At 51.8% G+C, this 24,450-nt stretch overlaps 1 protein-coding gene across 1 annotated transcript; it reads left to right on the top strand.

Annotated features, from left to right (window-relative positions):
• Positions 1 to 3,294: 3,294 nt before the first annotated feature.
• Positions 3,295 to 19,141, top strand: ZNF282 (zinc finger protein 282). Its single transcript, XM_049769410.1, has 8 exons — positions 3,295 to 3,570; positions 5,184 to 5,603; positions 12,505 to 12,631; positions 13,069 to 13,188; positions 14,471 to 14,590; positions 15,557 to 15,670; positions 17,536 to 17,649; positions 18,148 to 19,141. Exons 1-8 carry the CDS (start codon positions 3,406 to 3,408, stop codon positions 19,038 to 19,040), a joined length of 2,073 nt encoding a protein of 690 aa, XP_049625367.1. The 5' UTR covers positions 3,295 to 3,405; the 3' UTR covers positions 19,041 to 19,141.
• The last annotated feature ends 5,309 nt before the right edge of the window (positions 19,142 to 24,450 follow it).

The following is a 24,450-nucleotide window of genomic DNA, read 5'->3' as shown; positions in this document are numbered from 1 at the left end:
AATATCTTTTAGTTTGGGAGCTGGCCCTACAGATACGCTGTCCAGAGCTCTGGAAATTGAAGAGAATAAAACACACCTGAGAGAGTGAGGGTTCAGCTCAGGCCTTCTAAGAAGTACTTAATTAACAACACTCTTTGGGTGTTAGAGTGTCCGCAATGGCTGCTGTTTGCTTTGTAGACGGGAGACCTAGGTTTGGTTCCCATCAGGAGTCAATCTGAAGTGTGGACCACACCTGATGTGATCTCAAAGCCTCAAACACTCAAACCATGGGCTGGAGAGATAGTACAGCAGTAAGGCATTTGCCTTGATTGCAGAAGGATGGTGGTTTGAATCCCTGCATCCCATATGGTCCCCTGAGCCTGCCAGGGATGATTTCTGAGCGTAGAGCCAGGAGTAACTCCTGAGTGCTGCCGGGTGTGACCCAAAAAAGCAAACAAACAAAAAAGCCTCAAATAGTGGCCGGAGAGATAGCATGGAGGTAAGTCGTTTGCCTTTCATGCAGAAGGTCATTGGTTCAAATCCCGGAGTACCATATGGTCCCCCGAGCCTGCCAGGAGCAATTTCTGAGCGTGGAGCCAGGAGTCAGGAGTAACCCTGAGCACTGCCGGGTGTGACCCCCCCCCCAAAAAAAAAGCCTCAAATGAAAGAAACAATAATAAGTGACATTTAACGCCCATTTTATCCAGGTCCTTCATAACTAAGTCAATTAATTAATTGCCTTACAGTCAGAGCCAGCTCCCTCCCTCTGATTTTCTTTCTTTTTTTGGAGAAAAGGGTTGGACCACATCTGGCTGTGCTCAGTAATTACTCCTGGCTCTGTACTCAGGAATCACTCCTGGTGGTGCTCTGGGGACCAAATGGGATGCCTGGGATCGGACCTGGGTTGGCCCCATACATGCTGTACTGTTCTGGTACCATTTGCACTGGTTTTCCTTCTAGGAGCACCTACACCCCGTACCTCAGGGGTCTCAAATTCAATTTACCTGGGGGCCGCAGGAGGCAAAGTCGGGGTGAGGCAGGGCTGCATAAGGAATTTCGCTTACCGAATATTCGCAATAAAAATCGCATTAGTAAAAAAATGCGATTTTTATTGCGAATATTCAGTAAGCGAATAATCGCGAATACCGCGATATTTGAAGGCCGGCCGAGGGCCACAAAATGTACGGAAGGCCGGAGGGCCGCAAATGGCCCGTGGGCCCCGAGTTTGAGACCTCTGCCCTACCTTCTATTTTCTACCTTCCCTTGAATGTTATGAATTGATCCTGGTGCTAAGAAACAGTGCCTCTGTGTTCTTTTATTGTTTTTTTTTTTTTTTTTTTTTTTTTACATTTTGGGTCATACTTGGCTGCACTCAGAGTTACTCCTTGCTCTGTGCTCAGAAGTTATTTCTAGCCAACTAGAGGGACAATATAGGATTCTGGGAATCAAACCCAGGTCACCTTGTGCAAGGCAAACACCCTACCCGCTGTGCTATGTCTCCAGCCTGCCTTTCAGTTCTGGTCCTTTGAAAGTGAGTGCTCTGGGAGCTTCTCCGGCTGCTGGGGGAACTTTTATTTATTTTTTTTTTCTGGGAAGGGGCTGCTCTCTCAAGCCCACTCTGGTGGAGAACAGAAGTGAATTACTCAGGTTTGGTCCTTTGGCTGAAAGGGAAGGTAGGAGAGTGGGTCGATGTTTTGGGGGATATTTTTGGGTTTGTTTTGGGGCCTCGCCTGGCTATGGTCAGAGCATACTCTTCTGCAATCAGGGATCATATTTCTGGCGGGTTTGTGGTTCTGGGGATCAAACCGGGGTCTGTTGCATGCAAAGCAAGTGGCCTACGTGCTGTTACTATTTCTTGGGCCCCATTATTATTATTATTATTATTATTATTATTATTATTATTATTTTGTTGTTGTTGTTGTTCTTCTTCTTGTTTTTTGGGCAACACCCGGCGGTGCTCAGGGGTTACTCCTGGCTGTCTGCTCAGAAATAGCTCCTGGCAGGCACGGGGAACCATATGGGACACCGGGATTCGAACCAACCACCTTTGGTCCTGGATCGGCTGCTTGCAAGGCAAACGCCGCTGTGCTATCTCTCCGGGCCTCCATTATTATTATTATTATTATTATTATTATTATTATTATTTGTGTGTGTGTGTGGGGCCACACCCAGTGATGCTCAGAGGCTACTCATGGTTCTGCACTCAGAAATTACTCCTGGAGGACTCTGGGGATCATATGAATTGCCTGGGATCAAACCTAGCTCAGCCATGTGCATGGCAAGCGTCCTCCCTCTTGTACTATGGCTCCAGCCCCTCTGGCTTCATTATCAATGATATTGCTATTATTATTTTGGATTTGGATCGTACCTAGCGATGCTTAAAAGCTACTCCCAGCTCAGTGCTCCTGGCTTGCTTCCAGCACTGTTTAGGCATCCAGCCCTAGAGCAGATGTGATTGTTCTATTTTAGTTGAGGAGAGGCAGGGAGGTTCGGACAATTTAAATCCATCACTTCTGGCCACTACTAGTCAGTGGAGACCTAGGAGTTTAGACGCAGGTGTACGGGACTGCAAAGGTCTGAAGAAGGTTCTGAGACACACTGGGCACACGTGCTCAGCCCAGTGAATGAGGGACTCTCACTTCTCTTCCAATTTGGTTTTAATTTCTCGGGCCCTGACCACTGCTCTGCTCGCTGGAAGGAAAGAGAGTGCCTTTGTTTTTTTGTTTTTGTTTTTGTTTTTGGACCACCCTCCCTGGGTTGCTCAGGGTTTACTCCTGGCTCTACGTGTGTGCTCAGGTTGTACTCCTGGCTTTATGTTTAGGGATCACTCCTTACTTAATGAGATCTCGGGGACCCTATGGGATGCTGAAGATGGATCACAGCTCTGCTGTTGCTGTGTGCAAGGCCAGCTTCCTCCCAGCTGTCCAAGAGCCGGTCTGTCTGTCTGGACCCCTGCTCCCAGCGATGGCACATCACCCTCACCCACACCACCGAGACCTGGGCTTGGGCCAGATTCTCTGCAAGTGGGATTGAAGGGTGCAGTGGAGCCAGGAAAGCAGGGAGCACAGGGAAGGCCATGTGTGTGTGTGTGTGGGGGGGGGGTCTCCTGTGACGCTTTCCAAAAACCCCTCCACCCAGTCCCGGTCTCCGGGAGGGGATGCTCGAGTCCCAGCGGCGACGTGGACATGCATCATCGACATTCCCCGCGGGGTGGGTGCCCGGGCCCCCGGGTGGGGGGGGGGAGTCCGGGGCGGCGCGGGAGGGGCGCGGGGCCCGGGAGGCTATTGGCTGGCGCGCGCGCGCGGGCGCCGGGACTGTTTGCTCCTTCGGGCTGTAGATGGAGCTGTCCGGCGCCGGCGAGGGGCAAGGCGGCCGCTCGCTTCTTCCTCTCCGTGGCCGGCCCGAGCGGGGCTCAGCACTCCCAGGATGCAGTTTGTGTCCACACGGCCGCAGCCTCAGCAGCTGGGCCTGCAGGGCCTGGGGCTGGACGGCGGCAGCTGGGGCTGGGCGCAGGCGCTGCCCGCCGACGAGGTGTGCCACCAGGAGCCGGCGCTGCGCGGGGACATGGCCGAGGGAATGCCGCCCATGCAGGTGGGTGCCGCCCGCCGGGCGCCATGGCCGCGCCGTGGGGGCGGGGCGGGGCGCGGGGGGTCCCCGAAGGCCCCGCGTCCCCGGGCCCCCCGCACGGCCGTGCCCCCCGCAGGTCCCCAAAGGCCTGGGCCTCGCGCGCGCGCGCGCTGTTGCGCTTGCACCGCCAGCAGCAGCAGTTGCAGCGGGCAGGCCCCGAGGCAAGCCGGCCAAGAGGAGGCCCCTCTAGGGGACACCCGGCCGAGCCCTCATCGCTGCAAAATCCCCCCCCCCCAGCATACCTGTGCATGGCCCAGGGCCCTTCCAGGTTGACCCAATCCCCCCTCACCACCCCCCCACCGGGACCAGGAGCTTTTTTTCCAAGGGTCGCTGTCAACCTTCCCCATGCCAAGTCCACCTGGTTCATGCCCCCCGTGGTCCCTCCCTGCCCGTGGGACTGGGGCTGGTGTGTACAGCTCTTGACAAACTTAGCAGCTTGCAAAACGCCCCCCCCCCCCACCAAGCCTTGTCCTCAAATCGGGCACCTATTGCTTGGCTCCAGGCTCTCTCAGCCCTGGGTGCTCCTCCCCACTCTATGGGGTGAGAATCACAGCTCATACTAGGCCTGCAAGAGCCTCAAGTCCTGGTGTCATAGGGCTTCCCTTCCCCTCTGGACCTGGGCCTGTTCTGACATGTGTGTGTGTGTGGAGGGGGTGGGTGCTGTTCTTTGGCCATTTTCAGCTTTGGGGCAGCACCTGGCAGGTGGCCTCATCCCCTCCAGCTGTCAGTCCTTATCCACCTGCTGCCCGCTGGCCAGTGCAATCACAGGCCCCCAAATGGAGGGGCTGGGGCCAGCCATGCTTTCGTTTCTCTGGTTCGAAGTGGGAACTGAGGCCTGAACGTCCAGGCCCCAACTATCTCTGAGCAGCTGGACTCGAGGGCACCCAATATTGGAGTGGACGACTACAGAGGCACGCCTCTACCCTGGTGCTGGGATTAGTGGGCCCCATTCCTGGAGTATCCTTCCTCAAAAAGCAGAGAAAGAACCAGAAGGCTTTGAGCACTCTTAGGATGCCTCCCACCCGTCCACATGGGACATTTCCAGGCATATCTTTCTGACTTCAGGGATAAAAGGCTGGGCTTCTCCTTCTGGGTCAGAGCACCTATTGCTGTGTTCCAGGTCACCACACCTTGGAGGGCTCTGATAACCCACCATTCTCTACCAGGGAGGTGCGTTTGCATGTTTGTGTCCTAACCTGCTGGGAGACTGATTGTCAAAAAGATTGGGGGCCTATAAGCGCCCTGAAAAGTATTCTCTCTCTACCCCAACATGAGGCTATGGTGAGGTGCTCAGTGAGTCCAGTCCTTCTAGAAACCGGTGACTGTAATTAGAGTGGGGTCTTTGACTAGACCGATGGGGACTCCCCCTTTCCTGCCTTCAGTGGGGGGTAGCTGACTAGACCGGACAAGGCACAGCTGGGTAGCTGTGGGGGACATTGACTATGAGGCTCCAAAGGGACTGGTCCAGAAGGAGAAGAGGTAGCTAGGGACTGTCTCTGTCCTTGGCCACCCTGCTCTTCCCACTGGGCCTCACCCCCTTATGGTCCCTTTCTTTCTTCCCACCCCATGGCATGCAGGCTCAAGAGTGGGACATGGATGCCCGACGGCCAATGCCTTTTCAGTTCCCACCGTTCCCAGACAGGGCGCCTGTCTTCCCTGATCGCATGATGAGGGAGCCCCAGCTGCCCACGGCTGAGATCTCGCTCTGGACTGTGGTGGCTGCCATTCAGGCTGTGGAGAGGAAGGTGGATGCCCAGGCCAGCCAACTGCTGAATCTGGAGGGCCGGACAGGCACAGCTGAGAAGAAGCTGGCAGACTGTGAGAAGACGGCCGTGGAGTTTGGGAACCATCTGGAAAGCAAGTGGGCTGTGCTGGGGACGCTGCTGCAGGAGTACGGGCTACTGCAGCGGCGCCTGGAGAACATGGAGAACCTGCTGCGGAACCGTAACTTCTGGGTCCTGCGGCTGCCGCCTGGTAGCAAGGGGGAGACCCCTAAGGTAAGTCTGGGGCCACTAGGAAGTGAGCACCAGTGCTGTGCATGTGTTGTCAGCCCTCACTTTTCTCCAGTCACAAGGTCTGACCCCAAAATTAGAGTTTTTGTTTGAGCTGTTTGATTATTCTCCAAGCCCACTTCAGTGTTGTTGTAGCTCTTCATACTCATTTGTCCCCCATGGCACATGCCAGTGACCCTTCATGTAGCATGTCTGTTCTCTGGCAGTAGCTGGAGGTTGACCCGCATTCCCAGTATCATGTCCAGGCGACATCTGGGGCATGCAACCATTCCCTGCTCCATCCATTCTTACTTCCTAAGATCACAGAGAGGGTTCTCCGGACCATACAGACCAGCACCTGCCTGAACCTCTGCCTCCTGTGTTTTTGAGCTCCTGTCCAGCCCGTCTTATGCTCAAACGTATTTGTCTCTTACCATATCTCCCCTGCCGACATCATTGCTCCCTTCAGTGCATGTCCCACCAGCATATAGTATTGGCCATTTTGGGATTAAGATGCCCTCCTAGATTTCGCCTCTGTCTCCAGTGAACACCTGTTTCTGCTCCTCTTTAAAGCAGAATTTTTTCATGAGAACTCTCTGTGCTGACTGCAGTTCTTTCTTACTTTTCCTTCCCCTTTTTACTCTTTTACTAAATATTTTCATTAAAATTAAGGTCAGGGTGTGACCTTATGACCCTTCACTAATCAGTTCTGCAGTCTATACTGTTTGGCCCCTCTCAATACCTCTGAATCGGGGCCGGGCGGTGGCGCTAAAGGTAAGGTGCCTGCCTTGCCTGCGCTAGCCTTGGACGGACGGCGGTTCGATCCCCCGGTGTCCCATATGGTCCCCCAAGCCAGGAGCAACTTCTGAGCACATAGCCAGGAGTAACCCCTGAGCGTTACCGGGTGTGGCCCAAAAAAACAAAACAAAACAAAAAAAAAAATACCTCTGAATCCCTGCACACATTCTATCCATCACTGGGATTTGAAGCAAATGCTAGGCATTTGTTATTTCTTTTTTTTTTTTTTTAATTTTAATTTTTTTTTTTTTTTTTTTTTGGTTTTGGTTTTTGAGTCACACCCGGCGGTGCTCAGGGGTTACTCCTGGCTGTCTGCTCAGAAATAGCTCCTGGCAGGCACGGGGGACCATATGGGACACCGGGATTCGAACCAACCACCTTTGGTCCTGGATCGGCTGCTTGCAAGGCAAACGCCGCTGTGCTATCTCTCCGGGCCCTAATTTTAATTTTTTTAATTTATATCTTTAAGCATCATGACTAGGCATCTGTTTTTTCTTTAAATTTTTAAATTATCATTATTGTTATTAATATATATGGCTTGGGGAGTTTGGTCAGGGCTTGCTCCTGACTATGCTCAGGGATCATTCCTGGTGGGACTTGGAGGACCACATGGGATATCAGGAATTGAACCTAGGTCAGCTGAACTATTTCTCTAAGAGCGAGGAATTTTTTAAATTGATTTTGGGGCCACACCTGGCAGTGCTCAGGGTTTACTTCTGGCTCTTTGCTCAGGGATCACTCCTAGCAGTGCTCAGGGAACCACATAGGATTCCGGGGATTGTGCCCTTTCCACTGTACTATCTCTTCGACTCCTAAAGGGAAGAAGTCTTTAATAATGATCTTGGGACAGGGCTTGGCTCATATTAAGCTTTATTCCCTGAGCACCACTGGGAGGGATTCCCAAACAGATCCTGGAGTAATCCTGAGCATCACCAAATATGGCCCCAAACCAAAACCAAAAACTAAAATAAAAAGAAACAATCTCAGAGCAAGAGAGATAGAACTGTGGGTAGGGCATGTGGCTGACCAAGGTCCAATTCTCAGCATTCGATAGGATTCCCTGAGCACTGCCCAAATTGATCCCTTAGTGCAGAGCCAGGAGTAAGCCCTGAGCAGGTGTGGGCCCTCTCCCCCCAAAAAGAAACAAACTCAATGAATGTCATTTCCACTATAATGCAAGTCTCCTCTTACTCTTGGTACCCATGCTCACCTTTTGGGTTTTTCCAGAGTGTTGTTTTCTGTCTGTTTCCTGCATGTTGGCATCACAACTTAGGTCAGGTTCATGCACAAACAAGTCTGCGGCCCTGCCTGGTTAGATCCTCCTGCTCTTATCCTTGAATCCAGGCCTCATACCCTCTAGTCCCAGCACCCCGGCAACTGGAATAGGGTAATTTTCCTAAAGACGCTTCATCCTGTCTGTCCTGCCCTAGTTGGACTGGTATCTGTCTGTAGTATTCCAGCCATCAGTCTGTTCACCCATCCAGTGCAGGTGAGGACCCAGTCCTGGCAACACTCTCTTCTAGCCCCTCCAAATCCTTTGCTGCCTCTGGCTATTCCTTCTCAGCCTTTGCCATGTACCCTTTTTTTCTCTTCTCCCCAGGGTGGTCCTGGGCCTTACTTTTCTCATTTTCCCCTTCTTTTCCTCCCTTGGCACACAGACTCAGGAGTGGAACATGGAAGCCCAATGGCTGATGCCCTTTCAGTTCTCTCCCTTCCTGGACCGGGCCCTAGGTTGGCTTGTTTTGGTCTTAGCCTCACAGTTGCACATCCAGCTGTGTGTGGTCAGCCTTGTTACCTATGTTCCTGACACTGGCCCTGGCTTCCGTCCAGGTGGCCACTCATATTCTCAGTCTGCAGGGCCTGCCTCAGTCTGTTCACTAGCCCTACAGCCTCTGCTGTTCCTTTTCTTTATTTTTCATTTGTTATATGGGCCATACCATTGATGCTCCAGTGCTGTTCCTAGCTCTGTGCTCAGGAGGGACCACTGAGTGCTAGAGATCATGCCAGGGCCAGCAGGAAGTGCCTTGAATCCTAAATCTAAATCTTTCCCTGTGTGTATCCCTCTTTGTGGGTTCTCTGGTGTGTGTCCCTTGTGTGGGTCCCTGTGCGGGGGAGGGGGGCCCTCAGTGTGTCTTCCCCTATGAGTGTCCCATGTGAAGGTTCTACGGTGTGGGTCCCTGATGTGCCTTCTCAGTGCATCCTCCACTCTGCCCTTCTCTGATCAGTGCTGGCTCCACTTGCCGCTGGTCACAGTTGTGAATCTTCATGAGGTACAGTTGTGTGTGTCCCTGGGATATAGTTATGTATATATGTATGTATATGTATATAATCCTCATGGGGCATGTGGTGTCTGGGCAGAAGACCAGGATGTTAATTTTAGTGGCTTCATCACATATATACTCTGGCCAAGTACATTTTCTTATTTGTTTAGGTATTTTTGTTTGTTTATGTGGGGTAGCTGTACCTGGCAATGTTCAGGGCTTACTCTTGCCTCTGTGTTAGAAATTACTCCTGGGGGCCAGAGCAATAGCACAGTGGTAAGGCGTTTGCCTTGCACATGGCCAACACAGGACGGACCCCGGTTTGAATCCCTCATGGTCCCCTGAGCACTGCTGGGTGTGACCCACCCAACCACGCCCCCCCCCCCAAAAAAAAAACAACAAAAAAAGAAATTACTCCTGGTAGTAGTTGGGGATCTTCTATGCATTTTCAGGGATTGAACTGTTTGCAAGGCATACGCCCTACCCACTATGCTTTTGCTTTAGTCTTGCTGGTTTTCTTGTTGTCCGAGTCTCTTTCAGAAAGAAGTGAAGTATAAAAAAATCATTTATAAGCAAATTCCCAGCAGGTCCCTCTAAGTCTCGGTCTTTCCATCTGTGAAATGAAGATTCTAACGCTTTGTCAAGTTGTGAAGACTCATTGATTTGTCTGTGGGACAATGCTTGTAGTTCATTGTGAAGTTATTTATTTTTGTGGGACAAATTACAACAGACCAAGCAGCTCCAAGGTCAAATTTGCCTTATCTTGTGATTCCCACAGCTCTGGAAGGGGGCACAGCTTAGTTGAGGGATGTGACTCTGGGCCAAGCAGTGAGAGGGAAGCTGTTGGCTGGGATCCAGTGGAATGGTATGGGCTACTGTTAGGGAGCCTGAGTACTTCTCAAAGAGCACCTGCAGCATCTCGGGCCATAGAAACAGTGTGTATCCCAAGTGAGAATCCCAAGACGGAGGATAAGGCAGAAACTACAATATCTTTGATGCTCTCATCTCATCTTTGTCGCTATATGGTCAACATGCAGATTACTTCTGTGTTCATTTGTTAGATAGGAGTTGCTAAATCAGCCAGTAAAAGGATGGTCAGGCTCTGCTTTTGAAGGGTGAGCCCCAGAATTTGTGGACATGCATTTAAACAAGCCACAATGTTAGGCACCTTGAGAGTATCAGTCGATGGTCAGTTGTAATGCCTTGTCGTTTGACCGTGTGCATGCATTCACTGAGTCACGTGAACATGGGGGGGCTGCAGTCTCTTGTGTGCTTTGTGTTTTCTTGACATCTCTGTATCTGTTCATTGACTTGCAGGTAATTTATGCATTGCCTTTTCTTTCTTCAGTTTTTGGGCCATACTTGGCTGTGCCTAAAACTTACTTCTGGCTCTGTGCTCAGGAATTACTCCTGATGGGGGTTTTAGGGACCATATGGGATACTAAGGATCAACCCCCTGCCCATAGCCATGTGAAAGGCAAGTGCCCTACCCACTGTACTATCACTCAGACTCCAGGTTCCCTTTGTCCTCTGATGTGCCATGCCCTACCACCGTAGGCTCAATCCCTGACAACCCATATGATCCCTCAGATACTGCCAGGAGTGATTCCTGAGTACAGATCCAGGAGCACTGAGCATCAACAGGTGTGGCCTTCACTCTCAAAAAATTACATAGAGCTTCTCAGAAGGACTGAGCTGGAGGGTATGGTTAGGAAGGGAGTGAGGACAGCAGAGAATAGGGGAGTGTCTCTTGCACTGGTGACAGTTGAAGCTCTGAAAAAAAAATGGAAATGGCCTGGAGGAAGCTGGTGAGAGCAGGGTAACTTTTGGGGGCCTAGAGGAGGCAAGGAAGCAGGATAGATGTGAGCAGGAGGTAGCATAGTGGTAGAGACCCAATGGAATAAACTTCCAGAAAGGCATTCTGCCCATTCCTGTGATCATACCCTTGATGTGAGTGGTGTGGTGAGAGCATGAGACCTCAGGTGCCATGAAGGAGTGTCTCGAGGGCCAGAGGGTTTTGCAGTATTAGGATTTATGCCTAGTATTTACCTGGCCCTGTATCGCTTGGAAATGCAGCCCTTGAGCACCACTGGACATCTTAGGATGTGGCATGTGAAAGGAGAGGCTGCTATCCCTTGAAGTGGGAGAAAAGAGTGTAGCTCTTCTGATTCTGCAGGGAGAGTCAGGAACAGAGCTATATGATGAGTAAATGAACTGCCAAGCTGATGGCAGGAACAGGAGGTGGAGAAACCTCCTCTGAGGCAGAGGTGGGTGAGGCACGGGGCCTCCATCCAGGAGATGGGGCAGTGTAGGGAGAGTGAGAAACTGGGCACCAGGGCTTAGCAAGCAAGATGAGGTCCACTAGAGGCTCCAGAGAAGCCAGTTTGTACCACATCCATGCATGCATGTGTGCTGCACATGTGCATATCACACTTGAGTTCCATCACTGGCCTCTCATCTGCTCCTCTGAGCACCTCCAGGAATGATCTCTGAGTACAGCCAAGTATGGCCAAAGAGCAAATAAGCAAACCCAAATAAGTCTATGGACTAGTCAGAGAACCAAGGTTACCTGAGGAAATGGGGAGGAGGGTTTTAAAACAGGTAATGAGATTTTTTGTAAAAGGAAAAAAAACAAACAAACCTCTCTTTCTTCCCTTACATATACACCTCAAATTAGAAATGTCAGCCCGGGGCCAGAGAGATAGCACAGGGTAAGGCTTTGCCTTAGACTCAGAAGGACATTGATTCGAATCCCGGTATCCAGGTATCCAATAGTGTCCCCCGAGCCGCCTGGAGAGATTTCTGAGCATAGAGCCAGGAGTAACCCCTGAGCACTGCCGGGTGTAACCTCCCCAAAAAAACCCAAAGAAACAAAAAAAGAAATGTCAGCCCCTAGGGGTCGGAGAAATAGCATAACAGTAGGGCATTTGTATGATCCAGGACAAAACGTAGTAGGTTTGATTCCCAGCATCCTTTGTGGTCCTTTATGATTTCTGAGCCAGGAGTAACCCCTGAGCACCACTGGGTGTGGCCCAAAACCAAAAAAAAATTGTTAGCCCTAGGGCCACTTGGACCCAGAACAATAGTATAGTGATAGGGCATTTGCCTTGCTTGAGGTAGACCTGGGTTTGATCCCAATATCCTATATGATCCCCCAAACACCGCCAGAAGTAATGGTAAACCCAGAGCCAGGAGTAATCCCTGAGTACCACTGGGTGTTAGCCAGTCCTCTCCCCCACCAAAAAAAAGAAATGTCATGTGCTTTTGTCCCAAAAGTGCTGCTTAGGCACGGTGTGCACAGAAGTGGTACATGTAAAAATAAAACATTCACAGGTGAAGCATGCACAGGTCTGTTGTTAGTCCTCTTCCATTCCTTGCTTTGTGGGAATTCTTTGTGTCCTCCATCCATGGGCATGACATTAGGCAGGCAAACTGAGCAGGGACAGAGGGTTCTTTCTCTTGTCACCTAAAGACTCTCCCAGACCACCAGGGCAGCCTGAAGATGAGCACCAAGGGTTTGGGGGAGCCCTGAGGACTGATTTCAGGCTCATGAGGAAGTTGGGAGGAAGGGGTAATGGGGTCGAAGAGGGAAGTTCTGTGCGTCTGCCATGGGGGTGAAAAGATGGGGATGGCTCAGCCCAATGAGTCTGCCATGAGGGATGAGTTCATAGTGGACATTTTTGGAAATCTGAGCCCTCTTACCTGATCTCAGGACAGTGAGAATTGAAGATTAGAAACTGAGTGGGCCACCCACAGCCGCCAAAAGGGACTAGACCAGAGTTGGGGACTAGAGTTAGGGGGCCGGGAGGGTCAATGCAGATAGCTATAGGAAACCCCCTTCTGCACAGGTTCCTGTCACTTTTGTGGACATCGCTGTGTACTTCTCTGAGGATGAGTGGCAGAACCTGGATGAATGGCAGAAGGAGTTGTACCACAACTTGGTGAAGGAGAACTACCGGACACTCATGTCCCTGGGTAAGCACTCTGCCTTTGAGGGTGGGGAGACGGCTGGGTTCAGCTGAACACCGGAGAGACAGCTTAGAGGACAGGGTACATGCAGGGCCTCCAGCCTAATCCCACTGCCACCTGTGCCCCCAGCACCATTGAGCATTGCCATGTGTTGGGCCACCAGCATTTAACAATCTGGTCCAGTTGTCTCAGGTATCATCCTAGGGCCCCCTGTTTATCAGTATTTGCCCCCCCCCAAAAAAAGACAAGAAATAATCACATTCTGTCACTGGCCTCTTAGCGCCTGAAGTACTGATACTATCTGTTTGTGCTGGACATAGGGTCAGCTAAGAGGCTGCCCAGATACGCACAGGGCTATGACCACCATGATAATGGACTGCCATTGCCCTGGGCCCTCCTGGGGTCTACTTCACTTGGCACTTCTTTTCCTCCTGTTCCCACAGATGCCGAGGCCCCAACACCCAAGTCAGCTGGCCCGTCCCAGCCAGAGCCCCGAGAGGAGCCGTGTGTGTGGGAGCAACGGAATCCTGAGGAAAGAGAGATTCTCCTGGAGCCTGATCCAGGTGAGGGCAGAGCCCAGAGCTGGGGCCATTTCAGGGTCATGATTGAGACTTGAAGTCATTTGGAGGTGCTGGGGCACCTCAGTCCCCTGTGTATTTGTCTCTGGGTGGGAGCTCTGGCTGCCTAGGGGTGCTAGGCAGGGAAAAGAGGAAAGGTGGCCAGTGGCCGGTGGCCTCTGGGCTGATGGATTCATAAAAGGCCCTGAATTAGGGCCCCCTTGGCCGTCCACTCCCTCATGTATCCACTGCAGACAGCTCAGCTCCTGGCACTGTCCCCTAGCAGGAATCTAGTCCTGAGGTCCTCACCCCTGCCTATCCTAGTAGAAGTGATGCTGACCACTCTGCTTGCCTGTGTCCCTGAGATTCTGTTTCCTTGATCAGAGAGTTGCTCTTCATTCCACTACAACATTGTCTTTTGGCACTGCATTCAACTCAGGGTTTATTCCTGGCTCCATACTCAGGCCACTTTTGGTGGTGCTTAGGGAACCCTTTGGAATGGTGGGGATCGAACCTGGCTGTGTGCAAGGCAAATGCCTTACCTACTGTACTAGCATGCTGGCCAGGCCCTGTTGAACTATCTTGATCACTGTAGCTGCACAGTATGATTTTTTTTTTTTTGGTTTTTGGGCCACACCCAGTAACACTCAGGGGTTACTCCTGGCTATGCGCTCAGAAATCACTCCTGGCTTGGGGGACCATATGGAACACTGGGCGTTTGAACCGCGGTCTGTCCTAGGCTAGTGCAGGCAAGGCAGGCACCTTACCTCTAGCGCCACCACGCCGTCCCCTTCACAGTATGATTTAAAGTTGGGGAACGAGAAGCTTCATTTTTCTTTTCCCTCATGTTGCTTTGGCTTTTAGTGGGGAAGAAGCTGCTCTGGAACTCTGTACCATACTTTTGCTGAGTGGCAATTCTTTCTCGGCTCCTTGGGCCATCTCCTTAGGAATGTCTGCTAATCCTCACACCCACTGCTCTGTACACTCCTGACAAATGCTGTCAACTGCACACCTGTCCCCAATATATTTGGGTTACCTTTCTTCTGAAAAGAACATAGTAGAAAAGGGCCAGGCAAAGCTCGTGGGAGTGAGCCTTCCATGGCTATATAAGTCCAATTCTCAGGACCATCCTGCATGCTGCGCCTAGTCCTAGTAACATAGCTATGTGGAGTTTGCATCTGAAATGCATCCCTGCTCTCACACCCACTGAGGGACAGGATGGAACTGGATGGGGCAAGATGGGAGATATTTTCTAAAGCCCTCATTCCCTGTGCTTCTCTATCCCCAGAAACTGAGCCCCTGGCATCTGCACCGGAAGCTGCCTCGCAGGTAAAGCGCGAGGACCCTCTATGTGGCCGTGCACAGCGGAGTCTAGAGGACAGAGCCGTGGCCACTGAGTCCATCACTGGTGAGTGTGTCCAGTGCTGCCCCTGCTGAGAAGAGGCATTGGGGCTGGGCTAGCCAGTGGAACACCTTCCGGGATCCTTGTAGGACACAAGGGACATCTGGGTGTGGACCATTCTGTTTCCTCTCTTCGTGGTCACTCATTCTCCTGATTTTGGGGCCATACCCAGTGGTGCTTTAGGGACCATATGAGGTTCCCAGGGATCAAATTCTGATTGGCTCAGGCCCGAGAGATAGCATGGAGGTAGGGCGTTTGTCTTTTATGCAGAAGGATGGTGGTTTGAATCCCAGCATCCCATTTGGTCCCCTGAGCCTGCCAGGAGCGATTTCTGAGTACAGAGCCAGGAGTAACCCCTGAGCGCTGCCAGGTGTGACCCAAAAACAAAACAAAACAAAACAAACAAAAATTCTGATTGGCTGCATGTAAGGCAAGTGCGCCCCTCCACTATTGCTCAAGCTCAAAACAAAAAAAATAAATTTTAAAAATACTAAGATACAAGGTTTCCTGAGAGATGCTGGGGAACTCAAGGTTTTGATGATCAGCTTGAGCAGTCAATTTTCTCTAAAACTTTAAGTAATTGGAAGTCTCTGATCTTGACAATCCACTTAATGGTTTTGCAGTTCCATTAGCAGCTGTAGGCCAGGATGTCACAAAGCTTTGTGACTTAGTTGAAGGATGAACAGAAGTGAGAGGGGCAGGGGTGGAGGGATGAACTGACTGGTTCCTTTTTTTTTTGTTTTTTTGGTTTTTGGGTCACACCCGGCGGTGCTCGGGGGTTACTCCTGGCCATCTGCTCAGAAATAGCTCCTGGCAGGCACGGGGGACCATATGGGACACGAGGATTCGAATCAACCACCTTTGGTCCTGGATCGGCTGCTTGCAAGGCAAACGCCGCTGTGCTATCTCTCCAGGCCCCCTGACTGGTTCCTTAATTCCATGACCCCACAGCTGCTCTTCTCCCTCAAGCAGACTCACCGGCTTCTGCCCCAGACCTCTTAGCCCGGATCAAACAGGAGGAACCCCCGTGTGTGTGGGATCAGCAGGATCTGACTGACAGGGATATTCCCACAGACCCCAGTTCAGGTGAGTTGCCGTGGACGGCTCCTGTGAGTGTTTGGGACAGGGTGGGGTGAGAGGCCAAAGAAAGGCTCAGAACAAATGCAGTACAGCCAGGCGGCCACCTGGCCAAGTTTGGAGAGACTGTTAGGAAATGGAGGAACTTTCTAGAAGAATGTTCAGTCAATGACAGTGTCTGTGTAACTGATAGGAAAGCTAGTTCAGTACTGAATTTTGGGGGTCCCAACAATGGGTGGTCTGCTAAGGCTGCACCCAACAGTGCTCAGAGGCCTAGGCTACGTCTCTCAGTGTTTGGTGGTCATACAGTACCAGGGATCGAACTGGGGCCTTGTTTGCTCCAGCCTCTCAGCCTGTGTTTTATTTTTAAAGCTATCTTGATGTTTACTTTTTTATTTTTTGTTTGGGAACCATACCCAGCAGTGCTTAGGGCTTGCTCCTGCCTCTTCATTCAAGGATCACTTTTTTTTTTCTTTTTGGTTTTGGGGTCACACCGGTGGCACTTAGGGGATACTTCTGCTTCTGTGCTCAAAAATCGCTTCTGGCAGGCTAGGAGGACGATACGGGATGTCGGGACTTGAACCACTGTCTGTCCTTGATCGGCTGCGTGCAAGGCAAATGCCCTATCGCTGAACTATCTGGCCCCAGGGATCACTTTTGGTGGTGCTCTGGGGACATATGAGGTGCTGGGGATAGTACCCTGGTTGTCTCTATGTAAGGCAGGCACCCTCCCTGCTGTACTATCTCTGTAACCTCATCAGCACTGATGTTTCGACTGTAAATATATGCCAGGGGCCGGAGATGGATATTTCCTTCACATGTAGCCGGTCCTGGTTCTATCTCCTGAGCACAAAGTTCATAGTGTATACTGCTGAGTGTACCCCCTAAAATAGATAATCCAGAAAGCACCTAGGGTCTTGGGGATAGCTCAGGGTGGAGCTTATGTCTTACATTTGTGGGTTTTTTTTTTGGTTTTTTTTTGTTTGTTTTTTGGTTTTTTGGGCCACACCCATTTGATGCGTAGGGGTTACTCCTGGCTAAGTGTTCAGAAATCGCCCCTGGCTGGGGGGACCATATGGGATGCCGGGGGATCGAACCGCGGTCCTTCCTTGGCTAGTGCTTGCAAGGCAGACACCTTACCTCTAGCACCACCTCTCCGGCCCCTGCATTTGTTTTTTGTTTTGTTTGGTTTGGTTTGGTCACACCCAGCATCGCTCAAGGGTTCCTCCTGGCTCTATGCTCAGAAATCGCTCCTGACAGGCTCGGGGGACCATATGGGATGCCGGGATTCAAATCACCATCCTTCTGCATGCAAGGCAAATGCCTTACCTCCATGTTATCTCTCCGGACCCTATGTCTTGCATTTGTAAGACCCCAAGTTCCATCCCTGATACCACGTGGCGTCCTGAGTACTGATGGGGGTGGTTCCAAGAATGTCCCCCACAATTATCACAATCCTAGGGACAGTTCCTGTAGAATGGGCATTCTGCTTGCTAGGCCCAATATGTTGAGTGTATGTGACTCTGTGACGGTGTTGAGTACATGTGTGAGGTGTTGAGTGTCTGGTTGCAGACGTGGGTGTGTGATGAGTATAATGGTGACTATGTGTGGTGCTAGTGTGTGGTGTTGATTTGGTGTGTGTGTGTCTGTAAGTGTGTTTGGTGTTGAGTGAGTTGTTGAGCATGTATATTTTTGTGTGCTTTTGTGTGGTGTGTGTTGTTAGTATGTGTGTGAGTTTGTGTGGAATTGAGTGTATTTACATGCTCCTGAGTGGGTGTTTTGTTAGCATGTGTGGTCTTGAGTATCCGCTGGCTCGGGTTAGGGGAGCTGCAGGGCCTATGCTGAGGACCCACTGCCGTCACTTTCTCCCTCAGAGTCCCTGCTCTCGGCACATGACATCTTGTCTTGGATCAAGCAGGAGGAGCAGCCGTACCCGTGGGGTGCTCGAGACTCCATGGACGGAGAGCTCGGGCTGGACTCTGGCCCTAGTGAGTAACAGCCCTTGGGGTCCGGCAGTGAGCTTGGGAGCCACAGAATGAGGTGGGGTGGCAAGTGCCAGAGACCTGCCTGCCCGGACATGTACAGAAAGGGTGAATCAGGAATGGGTCCCCACATGCCTGTGGCATTTCAAGGGTATCTTCAAGAAGCCACCTTTTCTGTAGACCTCCATCCCAAAAAGCTTCACTTCACCCCTTGGAAAAATGGACAAATTCAGCATTAAATGTTTTAACTGCAGGAAAGTCTATTTTGGGCTGTTCAGGCAATTCTGCCCCCCAGTAACTTCTGCAAAGCCTTGCCCCTTGTCCAACCGCCCCTTTGGGTGACGTTCCCATCTAGAATGATCTAGCACTTGGGCATTGGACCGAACCATTGCATCGAACCAGGAACCATAGGGAATGGACCTCTTGCTTCTTTCAAGCCACCCCTGAACGTTAGAGGGGGGGGGGTCAGGCTTCCCAAGTTGCTCACTGCTGTCCTCTTTTCAGGTGACAGCCTGCTGATGGCCAAGAACCCAGCCCCTGCGCCCCCGCAGCCACCCCCTGCGGCAGCCCCACCTAGCCTGCCCACACTGCCTGCCTCGGAGACAGCGGGGACCGCGGGGGGCCCTAGCCGGGGTGCAGGCGCTCTGTTGGACGAGGCCTTCCCCGCGCTGCCCGGGGAGCGGGGTGCCGGCGCGGGTCCGGGGGTGCCGCCTCCATCATCATCGAGCAGCGGGGAGGGTGGTGGTGGTGGTGGGATCGGCAGCAGCGGCAGCAGCAGCAACGGCAGCGGCTCCACCTCCTCCGGGGGTGCAGGGAGCGGCGGGGTGGTGCCCGGGGGCGCAGGGGGCTGCGGCAGCTGCTGCGCCAGCGGGCTGCGTCGGAGCATGCTGGTGCACAGCGGGGGAGCCCGCAGCAAGCCCTACTCGTGCCCCGAGTGTGGCAAGAGCTTCGGGGTGCGCAAGAGCCTCATCATCCACCACCGCAGCCACACCAAGGAGCGGCCCTACGAGTGCCAGGAGTGCGCCAAGAGCTTCAACTGCCACTCGGGCCTCATCCGCCACCAGATGACACACCGCGGCGAGCGGCCCTACAAGTGCTCCGAGTGCGACAAGACCTACAGCCGCAAGGAGCATCTGCAGAACCACCAGCGGCTGCACACGGGCGAGCGGCCCTTCCAGTGCGCGCTGTGCGGCAAGAGCTTCATCCGCAAGCAGAACCTGCTCAAGCACCAGCGCATCCACACGGGCGAGCGGCCCTACGCCTGTGCCGAGTGCGGCAAGAGTTTCCGCTACAAGGAGTCGCTCAAGGACCACCTGCGCGTGCACGGCGGCGGCCCAGGCCTGGCCACCCCGCGGCCCCCGCAGGCGCAGGTGCAGGCGCCCCCCGAGCGAGACTAGGGCTGGGCCGAGGGGGCGGCCGGGGCCCCCACGATCCCGCCCGCCTTCTCGGCGCGCCCTCCTGCCCTCTGCCTGCTGGCCGTCCGTCTGCTGGAACTCAGTTGGGGGGTCTGGGCTTGCACTCCAGACCTTGGGGCCATCAGCTCACCCCACCCTCCAACCCCTAGGTGGTGGGCCAAGGGGGTCCATCTAAGGGTGGACATGCACCTCTGGGGTGAGTGCAGGTGCTTCCTCCTGCAAGGCAGGTGCCGCCTGGCTCTTACTGACTTCACCTGGTGAAGTCGGGATTTAGGATGGGGTGGTGTGCGGGCCTGGTTGGAGAGGACTTAGGGTCCCAGGGTCAGGACGCGGCGGCTAAATTAAGGGGTACCATCATCTCGACACTGCCTCGCGTTTCAGTAGCGGCTTTCTACTTTTGTAAACGTGTTTTCTATTCGTTAAAAACAGCCCTTCGAGGCTGGTGGGGTGACACTTTCCAGATGCAGAGACACACATACCCTCACCCCAGGGGAGATGGTTGATCTGAGAGAACAGAGATGAGCCGCAGAGCCCCGCAGTGTCCCCCCGAGCACACTGCTACCTCTTAAAGGACCTCTCAGGCCCGCTTCTCCTCTCTGTCCCCGTGGAGCCCCAGGGGCCAACCCCAGTCTTCCTGAACCCCAAGGCCCAGCTGTGCTTGCCTGAAGCTTCTTCTGGTCACCCCTGAATGGGCCGGACCACCTAGCCCATCCCTCTCTGCTCCAGCTCCGGCCACTACTCAGAGGCAGCTGGTGATTTTTCACAGCCTAGTGGCCAGGGAGCAGCAGAAGCTAGTGTCTGCCCCCGCGCCCCCCAACCCCCAGGCTAGCCAAGTGGGTGCTAGAAACTGAGAGGTCAGTCTCTCTTCCATGAACCTCCCAGCTGGTGCTATGTGCTCCCTCACCCTGACCGTGCTCGTGGACACGGACACAGAACCCCTCCACCCCCACACGCCCTTATCTGCTCCCCTGGGCCAGCCTCTGTCGTTTCAGTGTCTTGCATGACACCAGGGTCCCTCGTGTGTCAAGAATGACCCTGCCTGCACCTCCCTCTGGCCCCCCACACCTACGTGCTGGGCTGTACTAAGACCCCTCTTAACCATGCAAAGGGAATTCTTGAGGTTAAATAAAAGGCTTCCATGTGCTCCTGCCCTGCAGTGGAGAGTCATCCAACAGTGGGGTGATCCCTTTTTCATTTCTTTGTCCTTACAGTTGAGGCTGAGCTGAGAGGTTCCACATGGGTCAGTGATGCTGCATTAGAGCAAAAGGGAAGCCTTGTTGGCCTGGCAGGTGGGAAACCACCATGAACTGGGCCTCAGTATGTGGCTCAAAGGGCCAACAACCCACACTGAGTTCCAGTCTCCCTAGCTTTACTGGCTATGGCCCAGGACACAAACACACTTTTTTTTTTTTTTGCAGGCCAGACAGATAATACAGTGGGGAGAGCACTTTTCTGTACACTGCCGACCTGGGTTCAACACCCACCTCCCTATATGGTTCCCCAGATCTGCTAGGAGTGCCCTGAGTACTGCCAGGTGTGGCCCAAAAACCAAAAAAAGAAAAAAAATTTAAATAAAACAAGGAAAATAAGACCAGTTTGTTTTTGTTTGGAGGCAACAGGAGCTTCTTTCATTTTGTTCCCTGAGGATCACACCTGCTGGTGCTCAGGTTAGGCTACAGTGCCCATGGCCAAGTCCATGCTTGTGACATCTTTGAAATCTAATACCCCAGACCTTGTAACCCAGCTCTGAGATATGGGTTTCAAACACCCAGTGTGGAGCTCAAGCCGGTCCCTTTATTTTACCCTCAAGGAGCTGATTTCCAAAGAGGCCTGGGGTTCGCCAGCAGGTGGAACTCAACTGTCTATTCTGTGCCTCAGCCACAGTGAGCACCCCAATCTTCAGCACTACTGAGGGGCAACCCCAGTGAGCCTGTAACCCAAGGCTGTTCAGAAACGGCAATGCCCCTGCCACCAGGGGTGGATGGGGACACTCACTCTTCAGGAGGACAGGGTCTGGCTGGGGGAGGGGGGGGCAGATTTTTATTTTCCTTCTGATACTGTGTTCATTACAATGCTTTGAAATTCAAATACTCATGCATGCGGTAAGAACAAATAATAAAAACTGAGTCAAAGAGGAAGATCCCATTTTTCCCTGTCGAGAACCTACTGCTAAGAATGTTTGGGGCCCTGGAGACCCAGCCCCCCTCTTCTAGTCCTGGCCCCACAGTTTGAGGACCAGGACTGTAGACTCCAGTTATAGCACCCTTTCCTTTGCAGGATGCTGTTCTGGAAGCCCAGATTAGAGTTCACAGTAAAGGGAAGTCTGGTTAGCAACTACAGATGCAGCTAAGCCAACCTTCCAATGTGTGATCAATGTCTAGAAGGGAATAGGTGAGGGGATGAATGGAGATGGTAAACACCTATCAGGACCTAAGAATACTAAGAACTCCTAGATTAAATGGGAAAGTGAACAAAGCTCCTAAGCATGGGCCACTGGAAGAAGGCTAGAGAAACAGTAGGTCTCATTTTAGGCTGGTCACAAGGAATCCAGAATATTTTAGAAGGATGGTTTTGTTCAGTCGTGCTGAGCACGTGTCTGTCAGGATGGTACAGAGATTGGCACCAGCCATCCACAGTACAGTGAAAAAGAGTCAAATTCAGGGAGCTGAACTAGGAAGTTTGGGGAGGGGGAAAGCGTAGGAGACAGCATGGTGGGTAGGGGAATGAGATTGGGACATAAGGACTTGGAGTGAATTTTCCCTGGGGGTTGGATGACAGTGGGTTCAGGACCACAGTTCAAACCCACCTTCCCTATTATTCATATATATTTATTTTGGTTTGATTTTTGGGCCATATTCCATGGTGCTGAGGTTACTCCTGGCTCTGTGTTCAGAAATTGCTCTCGACAGGCTTGGGGACCATATGGGATGCCGGGATCAAACTTGGTTCAGCTACATATGAGGCAAAAGCCCTACCCATTGTGCAATCGCTCTGGTCCCAATATTTGTGATGGGGTTCATGTCTTGGGCAATCAAAGCTAACCCTGCCTTCAGATTTTTCTTTCACTTCACATGCTGTTCGTTGATATGTTACTTGGTTACATTACCATTTCACATAACATATGACTGCTGTTATCATGACTGAGTTTGTGATTGCTTGGTCTGGAGAGAGACAGGTAATGAGCTTCCTTTTTTTTTTTTTTTTTTTTTTTTTTTTTTGGTTTTTGGGCCACACCCGTTTGACGCTCAGGGGTTACTCCTGGCTATGTGCTCAGAAATCGCTCCTGGCTTAGGGGGACCATATGGGACGCCAGGGGATCGAACCGCGGTCCTTCCTTGGCTAGCGCTTGCAAGGCAGACACCTTACCTCCAGCGCCACCTACCCGGCCCCATGAGCTTCCTTTCAAGTGGTAGGCATGGATTACTTTTCCGAGGACCAAGATCATAAGATAAAAAAATTGGTAGAGGGGCCAGAGTGATTGATAGCAACCTGACCCAGGTTCAATCCCTAGCATCCCATATGGCCCCCTGAGCCTGCCAGGAGCATTTTCTGAGCCCAGAACCAGGAGTAACTCCTGAGCACCACCAGGTGTGGCCAAAAGAAAAAAAGATTGGTAGACAATTCTGCAATTCTGCTTGCCTGATTGGCTCAGTGAACCAAGCACTGAGAGCTTGGTTCAGATTTGACCCAGATGTACCTGGCGGCACTCTGGCTCTGAGCTCTGAGCTCAGAAATTGCTCCTGGGAGGCTCAGGAGACCATATGGGATGCTGGGGATTAGATCCGAGTCAGCTGTGTGCAAGGCAATCACCCTACCAGGTTCGTTATCATGGGATGACCGCGTACAGGCAAACACTGTGCTATTGCTCCAGACCCCCACTTTTCTCAATTTCCATCTCATTTTCAACCTTTTGCCCCACTCAGTTTTCTATCATGTAGATCACTATCTGAAACACCTTAATTTTCCATTAGTTTACGAATTAATTTTGTGTCTCTAAATTGTCCCATCACCATTTCCAGACCATAATTTTTATTTATATTTGGGACCACTCCCAGCAGTTCTCAGGGTTTATTCTTGGCTCTGTGTCAAGAGATTTTATCTCCTACAAGGACAGACTCACACCCCTCTGTAAGCTCCTACCTCCCAACCTCATGTCATCCTCACTCCACCATGTTGCCTTCCCTCTCCCTGCTGTCCCAACAAAACCCCACTGGAAGCCCAAGCCCAACTCCCTGCATCTGACTTCCTTTAGCTGGTAGAGCACTGTGCTGTGAATGGCTGGTGCCAATCTCTGGACCTAACAGACATGTGCTCCTGTCAATCAGACTTGGGTTGGCCTCATGCAAGACAAGCACCTTCTCTGTTATTCTATCTTTCTTTCCAGCTTTTATAAATTATTTGAGTGACTGAAGTGTAAATAATCAGGGAGTAGAAACAGAATAAATGAGCTCCAAGAGGCAGCCCAAGGTGGTGACAGGAACAATAGCACAACAGGCAGGGGACTTGCAAGCAATAGATTCTGATTTAGTCCCAGGTAATCCCATATAGTACCTGAGCACAGAGCCAGGAATAAGTCCTGAGCACTGCCAGATGTGACCCATAACCCTAAAAACAAACAGACTAAAAGAAACACCCGGGGCCAAAGAGATGGCATGGAAGTAATGCGTTGCCTTGCATGCAGAAGGTCAGTGGTTCGAATTCCAGCATCCCATATGGTCCCCCAAGCCTGCCAGGAGCAATTTCTGCATGTAGAGCCAGGAGTAATCCCTGAGTACTGCTGGGTGTGACCCAAAATTAAAAAAAGAAAAGAAAAGAAAAAGAAACATCGTACGGAGAGTGCTTATGTGGGACCCAGCACAGAAGAGCAAGTACTCAAGAAGATGCAATTTTGGGGGATGGAGAAGGGGATTGAGCCAAGCCCGGAGTGTTTGTTACTCCTAAACTCTGAGTTCAGAGGTCATGGACTCTCTAGAAATCCAAATGAGGCAACATGGCAAGTTAAGCACCTTCATCCCTGTAACCCCTTTTCTTATATCTCTGGCCTCATGGTTAATACATTTCTTAGATTTTTTTTTTTGGAGGGACCCACACTCAGTGATGTTCAGGGCTATGCTCTGTGCTCCGGAACCACTTCCCGTGGAACGCAGGGTAGCTGGTAACTGAACCTATGCTCGCTTTATGAAGAGCCTTTCCCTCTGTATATCTTCCTGGCCCAATTTTTATTTTATACATTTAATTTTTTTTTCGGGCCACACCCGTTTGATGCTCAGGGGTTGGTTACTCCTGTCAAAGCACTCAGAAATTGCCCCTGGCTTGAGGGACCATATGGGATGCCGGGGGATTGAACCGCGGTCCTTCCTTGGCTAGCGCTTGCAAGGCAGATACCTTACCT

This window comes from Suncus etruscus, chromosome 1, assembly GCF_024139225.1.
Source record: "Suncus etruscus isolate mSunEtr1 chromosome 1, mSunEtr1.pri.cur, whole genome shotgun sequence".
In the NCBI taxonomy this organism is placed as follows: domain Eukaryota; kingdom Metazoa; phylum Chordata; class Mammalia; order Eulipotyphla; family Soricidae; genus Suncus; species Suncus etruscus.
Note: the sequence above shows the minus strand (reverse complement) of the source record. Positions and strands in the feature narration are given on the sequence as shown.

Bases quoted from the DNA above. Each gene is read 5' to 3' on its own strand.
- ZNF282 (XM_049769410.1), top strand. From the start codon at position 3,406: ATGCAGTTTGTGTCCACACGGCCGCAGCCTCAGCAGCTGGGCCTGCAG. The intron at 14,591-15,556 runs GTGAGTGTGTCC...TCCCTCAAGCAG, and splicing joins GGCCACTGAGTCCATCACTG to ACTCACCGGCTTCTGCCCCA. The intron at 15,671-17,535 runs GTGAGTTGCCGT...TTTCTCCCTCAG, and splicing joins TCCCACAGACCCCAGTTCAG to AGTCCCTGCTCTCGGCACAT.